We start from the raw sequence: 8,583 nt of genomic DNA on the forward strand, positions 1-8,583 counted from the left end.
CCCCTGCAGCCCCGTCCGGCCAGACCTGGGCACTGCACCCAACATGGCAGCCCAGAGAACCTGAGTTAGGCCCTGGGTAACTCCTGCCTTCATCAGTATATTTTTTTGTGCCCGGGATTCAACAAATATACTGAAGTTTTCATCCAGATGAAAAGGTTACTACTCCCTGGCCACAGTCTTGTGGCTGAAAGCATTTTCTGGTAAAAACATTTTGTGTTATATTCCAGTCATCTTTGAGAGCAAGATGTGAGTGTGTGGTGAGCTCTGCACCACCTGAAAGGCGCTGATTGGTGAAACTAGCTCGTCCACCCCTTCAGTGAGGCCACCACCTTTGAAAGAGAGACCTACTTCTAAAAACCAACCTGCAGAGTCTTTAATCTAACTGCAGGATTTTAAGAAGTACTCATTAGAACGGGGTGTTCAGTGGTATTTCTGTCGTTTGGGTAGTCCTAAGGAGTTACTTGATAATTTTATGGTATTATGCAAGATGGGATAATGACCCCTTGTCAAAGATTTGTAAATTTTGCCTGATAATTGCTGTAAATTCCTTAAGCCTTTTGTAGGGGTTTTTGAAATAATGTAATACCACTTGCATTTTCTATGAGAATGTAGAACAATGTATTTGTGTTTGTACTGGGTAGTTGTTAGGAAGGGAAGTGAAAAGCTGGGAGATCTGTTGGGTTAAATAGTGACTGTCGACAGATTTCTTTGCTGCAGTGAGGTCTCCAAAGTAGACCAGTAGAATGAGTGTATTCATTCACTCTTTCTCTCACATTTTTCTTTATTAAGGTGCAGTTCAGCCGAGTTTGAATTCCTCTTTGGCTGTCCATAAACTGTGAAACAGGATGCAGAAGACTATCCCTTGCCTTTTTGTACATGAGTGGTAAGAGCACAAGATCATTACTACAAGTTTGCTGCAAAGATGAGTTCAGAGGAGAAGAGTATATCTCCAGCTCACAAAACGTCCACTCCATCACATAGAAGTGCCTCCTCTTCATCATCATCTCAGAGGGACAGGAGGCAGGTAAGGAAAAGATCTAGGCATTTGTAACATCTGGTGAAATTATTCATTTATTCCTATAATATGGCTGTTAGTTCCTGCTGTCTCTAAATTTACTTGTTTATGGCACTGCATGATATCACTATAGCCAAGAACTGTCAATTTTGTTTATTTTTTTTTTCCCCCACTTTCTAAAGTGGTTTGAAAAAGATGCAGAAGCATCATGGGCACTATGTGTAGCACTGGAACGGGAAAGATATAATCACATGGACAAGTAGGGAACATGCTCTGAAGTCTTTTGGGAAGTGGTTTGTTTGGAAGCATACAGTTGCTTCAAATTCTTGTGTGTCCTCTGTGAATCTCTCTTCTTGTAACCTAACTACAGAGACTTACTATCTTTTTACAAGGTGATATTTCAATTCAACTTAAATATCATATTGTTCATCCTTTATGGAAGCATGTAACATTTTAAATATTATTTGGTTTACTACAAATTTACGCTGATTGTCCCGCATCATATAGTACTAGTCCAGTTACGTTAGACTTCTGTTATCAAGAGATCCTTGTCTATGTGGATACATCTTTTCTCCAGGATCCCATTGAAATGAAGGCTGTATTATTTCCCCCCAAAACAGCTTTGGCTGTCCTGTGTTTTTTGAGAGCTGGATGTACAGTCTGGCCCCAGCATCAGTAGGATCTCTTCAGAAAGTATCAGAGCTACCCACTAGATTTCAGACAGGTTGTTACTTGTGTATTTACAAATGCAAAGATTGATACTGAAAATTTGATTAGAAGAGAAACATGTTTTAAAACTTTGATCCATGGAAGCCTTGAACACTAAATCAGCTTCTGAGATAGTTTAGCATCATTGTGTTTAAAAAAGAAATGTACAAAATCTAAGAATGTAACAACTTTGTAATTTAAAATACTGTGAAAATATTTTCATTAATGTAGTACTGGCTTCTTTTCAGCTTGACAAGGAAAAGAGGTGGGAAAAGAACTTTAATTGTTTGCTGTGGTATGCATTTACTTGAATAGCTGTAGCTTAAGAACATTTTCCCGGCTACTTGTATGCCAGCTGTGACACTATTTTCTCAGCTGCTGCTGAGATAGTTCTTTTCCCTTTCCTGATTTATAAAAATTTTGAAAAATGAGAATTTTGATGAAAACTCTAACGTTTATAGCTTTGAATGTAAGTAGTGTCACCTTAAGGTATATTTAAAATGTTAAACCAGGAGAAGAATTCTGATGTGTGTTTGATAACAGGCAGGAAATGTGTCTGGAATTTTTTTAAATAATTTTCATTGTTTTTCAGTGAAGCCAAAAATGATGTTATCATAGGTGATAAATATTTTCCCTTTCATGCCGTACAAGATTTGTGATAGCTGTACTCAGTTAAGTCCTGGCTAGCATATGATCTCCTCTTAATTTTTCATTAGTTCCATCTGGAGCAAGAATTTTGACATCTACTGTTCAAAGCATCAGTATATTTTATCTCCTGCATATAAACCCAAAGAAGGTGAATGCAAGATTTGTGGGAGCTGCTGAGCTCAGCTAAGAGCATATCCTCCAAGTTCTCTTTGTAATTAGGTAGTTTGGTACAATCATGCAAGTGAGAATGAAAAAAATTACCTTTTGGGAATACGTTTTACCATAAATCTAATGGCTACCATATCTGTTACTATAGCAACAGGGTAGAGCAAGGTATACCTGTCATCATAATAAAATGGATGCTTAACTTTAAGTCCATATTTGGTCACTGAAATGTGAAGCATAATTTTAAAATAATGCTGAAGAGGTTGATGGTGTCATGCATCCAGAGCTCTCTTGGATCCAATAATGTCTGATGATGCTTAGCAAGTATATTTAGGCATGTAAATGTGGACTGGAAAAGCTACTGCTAGGCATTTGTTTTTTTGCCCTAGTGCTTTCAGTGTTAAAGGCAGAGAAATAGCCGAGAGAATGAATGGATGGGCAATTTCTTCTGCAGTGAAGCTGAGCTACAGCGTGCAATACAGCTTGAGGTGCAGTGGTACGATATCCAGGGAAGTAAAATGACTGTTTCCTTTGTGCATGTAGACACAGTAAATCAACCAGCTTCATCGTACCATCTGCTATAACAATTGTATTTCAAATTTCTTCCCTTGCTTGTGGCATTATTTGTATATGTTTTGGTTTTCATAAACTTTCCCTCAAGCAATGATCGCTAGGGGGTGGGGGATTTTGGTTCGGGGGTGCTGGGTTTTACTTTGAAAAGGGTTGAAAATTCTTTCTTGCTGCCTCTTTAGACTCTTCACAGCAGCTGGGAGAAAAGCACCCTTCCTAAATGGGTAATATGTATGGATATGGGAAGCGATATGACTGGATGAAGTGTCAATATAGCTTTCATTGTCATATGTGAGGATAACACTTGATATTTCTAGATAGTTAATGACTGAAATCTTCTCATCATATAATTCTTGTCAAAGTCATACCAGCAATTATGGAACAGTTTCCCAATAAATTATGGTGCAGGAGGCTGAATGAGTGAGAACATGACTATGATAAATCATTTCAAGGAGAGTGGAAAATGTTGTGCTGTATATAATGCTGGCATTTTAATGTAGCTTTTTTATTTGTGCAATATACATCACCTAAGAGAATTAGCAGTCAGCAAAAGCTTTGACATTGCCAATTTACAGGCTCCATGACTAAGTAATTGATAAATGAATAGATTACTGAAGCCAGCAATAACCAAAAAACTGGGTTCAGATTTTCATCGTCGTAGGAACTTTAGCATAATTCATTTTTGTTAAAATTGTGGTTAATCTGGACTGTTAGATAGAAGAAGGCCCAGGACCAACCTGTTCTGTTTAATCCCTGAGCTGAGCAGGATGGCAGGGCAGTTGTGGTGTCCTTGATAAGGAGTACTTTAGAGTGGAGCAGCAGCAGTTTTTCCTACTGTGGAGCTGCTGTAAAGCATAGAACCCCTGTCACTTCCACTGTCAGGGGATCTCTCTAAAAAAACCTGAGTGTCCCCATATGAAGGTAAGCATAAAAACTGCAGTTCTGACAGCCTTTTTGTGGGCCATGCTGGAAAGGGAGATTCTTGTTTTTCATCCCTTGTGAAACTCTGAAAAGGCTATCCATATTCTGTTGCACAGCAAAAAAGAGGAAAACTAACGCTGTTTTTAGAAGGTACAGCTGAATATGATAAAAGCATATGTTGTGCACTCGGTTTGATGGCTCTAAGTTCTTTATAAATATTTCATATTTTATTTATTGACTAAGTATGCAAGTCATACTGCAGACTACAATATGTTATATATTCTCTGCAATGCATGGGTAGTAATATAATGCTGAGGAGGCAGAAAGAAGTAAATACATTATAGGGTTAACAATGTGCGGTTTGGTAAATTGAGGCCTGACCCAAGGCTATTAAACAGAAGGAGTGATACAGAAGGAGAGTAATAACAATGAAACGGTGAACAAAGGAGAGATTCTTGAGTTTTCTGACCACCATCTAAAGGGTAGCTAATACGTGATGTGAAGTGGATTTAGCGGTCTGCTATTTTAAATGCGAGTATTTATCTTCTAGTGTCTCAGTTTTCTTTTTTGTCTTTTAAGGGGCAGGGATGATCAGCTGTTATCTCTCTCTTTGTTTCTCTTTGTCACATTGCTGTTTTAACAAATCATTGGTTCTTTTCCCACACAGCAAACACAAAAGGAGAAATGCTTTTAGTCCTATTGCATTTAGCCTTGTGTGATCCCCTTTGTGCTAGGAGAGCTTTCATATTTCAAGTTACTGTCTTTCAGCTATATGTAAAGAGTGAAAGAAACAGGGGTTTTGAAGGAAAGAAAAAAGATTTTCCAGAGCAGCGATCATCTGCTTTTCATATTTTGATGTGTGTGTGGTTTTTGTTTTTTTTTTTTTTTTCTTTCTGTAAGGGCAATATTGACCAACAAGAGAAGGGCTGTACTCAAGTCATGCAGAAAAGGCTGAGTTTGGGCTGAAGATGTTCACCTGGCCTTGAAATTTAGGAGCAGAGTGCAATTCCAAAGTCAAAGCTCTGGTCTGGCCTAGAGGTCTGTGCTGGAAAATGCCTACTTAGCTTTTTATAACAACTATATTTTAATTGTGAAAGTACTCTCCTGAAAGCAGTATTTCCTAAGGCAAATATCACCATTTTGTAGATATAAAGGCTTTAATGATGATGGAAGGATTGAGTCATTTGTCTGTGGCAACCTTAAGCAAACCTTAGTTTATAGAGTAACTGGAAGACTATTAAAAAGTTACTGCAGTAGTTCAATCTGACCTGAAAAAAAGGACCAATAATTATTATTTGGATATAGGGATGCAGTAGAAATCTAGGCCTCAGTGCTATGCACTGTTTTAAGCACATAATAAAAGGCAGTAACTAACATAAAAGTACTGATTAGATGAGACAGACATAGACTGGGAGCAGAGAGAGGTGACTTGTCTGTTGTCTCGTTGATCAACTGATGATAAAGCATAATGAGAATAGATGTGCATAATCAGAAAATATAATGGGTTCTATGTCAGATCTAGTTTCATGCTTTCAGCTAACATTAAGAAGAGTAAAGGCAGAACTATGAAGGGAAGTCTTTTGGCTAAGAAAACCACCATTAGGTTTTTCCCAGGAGATAATGAGCTGCAAATTTTTTGTAGATGTACTGCAGGGACCATCAGGTTCTGTGAATCATCATAGAATCATCTAGTTCCAACCCCCATGCCATGGGCAAGGACACCTTCCACTAGACCAGGTTGCTCAAAGCCCCATCCAGCCTGACCTTCAACACTTCCAGGGATGGGGCAATCACAACTTCTCTGGGCAACCTGTTCCAGTGCCTCACCACCCTTATAGTGAAGATTTTCTTCCTTATATGTAATCTAAATTTACTCTTTTTCAGTTTAAAGCTGTTACTCCTTGTCCTGTCATTACATGCCCTTGTAAAAAGTCCATCTCCAGCTTTCTTGTAGGCCCCCTTCAGGTACTGGCAGGCTTCTATAAGGTCACCCTGGAGCCTTCTCTTCTCCCAGGTGAGCAACCACAATTCTCTCACCCTGTCTTCATAGGAGAGGTGCTCCAGCCCTCTGATCATCTTTGTTGCTGCCCTCTGGACTCGCTCCAACAGATCCATGTCCTTCAGAGCTGGATGCAGTGCTCCAGGTGTGGGCCCATGAGAGCGGAGTAGACGAGCACCCTTGACCTGTTGGTCACACTTCTTTTGATGCAGCCCAGAATACAGTTGGCTTTCTGGGCTACATGCACACATTGCTAAGTCATATTGATCTCAGCCAACACCCCCAAGTCCTTCTCCTCAGGGCTGCTCTCAAACCACACTCTGCCCAGCTTGTATTTGTACTTGGGACTGCCCCAACCCATGAAGCTGAGTTCAGATAGGCAATCTGCATGCCACAGCAAGTGGATGGTGCAGGAGGGAGAAATAAGAAGTGCCAGGAGTGGAGCGCTCAGCTGTGCAGTGTAGAAAGCAAAAGGTATTTGATTAAGAGTGAGACTCTTGGTCAGGAAGTGAATAGGTGAAAGAAATAAGTAGGGGAGAGAGAACTGTGTGGGCCAAATGCTTGGTGAGGATCTAGGATATGAAACTAAGAAGCAAAGACTGGTTTGTAGGGAGAACAGCAACTGGCTGGAAAAGTAAGGGCGAAGTAGAAAGAAGACAGGCAAGAGGAGAGGTGTTCTTTTGTGATCATGAGTATCTGGGAGAGCTGGTTGATGTGTAAAGGGTGAAAAAAAAGTCACAAACTATCTTTCATTCTAACTGCATGATATTTAAGAAGGTCTTTTTGTGTGGTTATTCAAAGGAATAGCAGATTCACATTTTATCTGTCCCACAGAAAAAGCAGCATAGTATTTGAGCCTGAAGCTACTTAATGCAAGATGCTGGGGCTTAAAACGAGAGGCCTGCTGTTGCTATTGCTTTGGCTCCTGTTGCTGCTACACCTTTTCTGGCAGCTCAATGGGAAGTAGCAGAGCAGTGACAATGGGAAGGTCATGGCAGGAGCAGCTGTGGTGGCAGCGGCTCTGGGATTTCAGCCACAAGTGCTTTTCCCTTGGTAGGCTAGGTTGGCAGGGTAAGGTCCATCATATACACAGATCTGTCTTGCCTGCTGGAAATTAAAGTCCTCTGGAAGAATCTCTGCCTTCTCATTGTCCTATTTCATTTAGCATTTTTAGTGCTTTTTCTGGGAGACTCAGAACAATTAGATGTGTGAGAGTTCATGAAGGGATAGGAGGGAGTGTTCATGCTCATGAAGTTTAATTTTTTTGTTTTAATATATTGAGATACCTCAAACTCAACTTTCTCTTTGTTTATGACCAGTTACGGCCTGTGACACAGTCTCAAGGATGCTTTTGTGACTTCATTATAGATTTCTGCCTCATAAACAATGACAATATAATTGATTCTAATTTTTACTATGCTTGCCTATCTGTCCAGTGTGCCTTAGACAGTGTTGCTCATACAAAATTGCAATATAATATAATGTAATATATTCCATGTGGAAGAAGAGTCTGAGGACATTTATATCCCTTTTTTATTCTTAAATTGAGTAGCAACCTACATGCTTGCTCACTGCTGACAGCCTGATGTGACATCTGGGAAAAAATTCTTGGTGGTTACCTGTAAACGGCACTTGTTTCTGTCTCTCTGTGACTTTAAAAGAAAGGAAGGCAAGGATGGACAGTTATCTGGTAGTTAAGGAACAGACCTGGGAACATGGAGCCTTGTTCCTAGCTTTGCTCTGTAGGGAAGCATAGACTTAAGAGCATTTTTACTTCTCACTAGTTTGTGAGAATTATTTCAATAATAATTATTAATCTCTTAAGAGAGTTTCAAACTGAAGATGCTACTAAATACCAAGTACTGTTATTACAGTGATGTAATTCTCTTTTGCTCTCTTTCCTGATTAACTCTTTTCACATAATACAGTTTAAGCAGCATTAGAGCAGGATGTGTTAAATAAGTACTTTAAAGGCAACAATTCACTGGAGCAAGCAAATGTTCTGAGGGAGCCAAAGGATGAAGTGGCAAAATTGTTAACAAAATCATGCAATTATTCTTTAAATTGGTTAGCTCCTGCTACTCTACAAGAGTTTTTTTGAAAATTCTACATCTTTAATAGAGTCTGAAAATGTTTCTTAGGTTCAGGAGGTAGTGGGTCTTCAATATCTGAAAAAATGTCTGAAAGAATAGAGTAACATATGGAGCTGTAGGACACCCATGTGAATGTTACATTAAGTTCAATGCCATAGCACTTGTCTTAAATGAAATCATAAATCTCAGGCCTGTTAGATTCCTTTTTTTTTTTCACTCAAGTGGATACCAGTGAACTACTTAATGAGTGAACATCTACATGTGACACAATCAGACCTTCAGAAGAAGGTAAGGACTTTCAGAGCAAAGCTCGCTGGACTATGGATTTGTCTGCGGATGAAGTAGGAACCCATGTAAGTAAGACTTGGGAGGGAACTGGTGCAGATTGACCTCAGGGGTGAGGCAGGCTCCCTTGAGCACCAGTGCTGATAGGTGCGTTGAAAGCATGAGGCATTCACTCTCCA

General features: G+C 39.5%; 1 protein-coding gene across 4 annotated transcripts in view; it reads left to right on the forward strand.

Annotated features, from left to right (window-relative positions):
- The first annotated feature begins 922 nt into the window (after positions 1–922).
- Positions 923–8,583, forward strand: part of OSBPL6 (oxysterol binding protein-like 6) — a 50,460-nt gene continuing 42,799 nt past the window's right edge. For all 4 annotated transcript variants that reach the window (XM_010286815.1, XM_010286816.1, XM_010286819.1 and 1 more), the window contains exon 1: positions 923–1,024. In XM_010286815.1, coding sequence (XP_010285117.1) covers positions 923–1,024 — 102 coding nt within the window. The remainder of the gene's footprint in view (positions 1,025–8,583) is intronic.

The sequence above is a fragment of the Phaethon lepturus genome, unplaced genomic scaffold (assembly GCF_000687285.1).
Source record: "Phaethon lepturus isolate BGI_N335 unplaced genomic scaffold, ASM68728v1 scaffold13735, whole genome shotgun sequence".
NCBI classification, from domain to species: Eukaryota; Metazoa; Chordata; class Aves; order Phaethontiformes; family Phaethontidae; genus Phaethon; species Phaethon lepturus.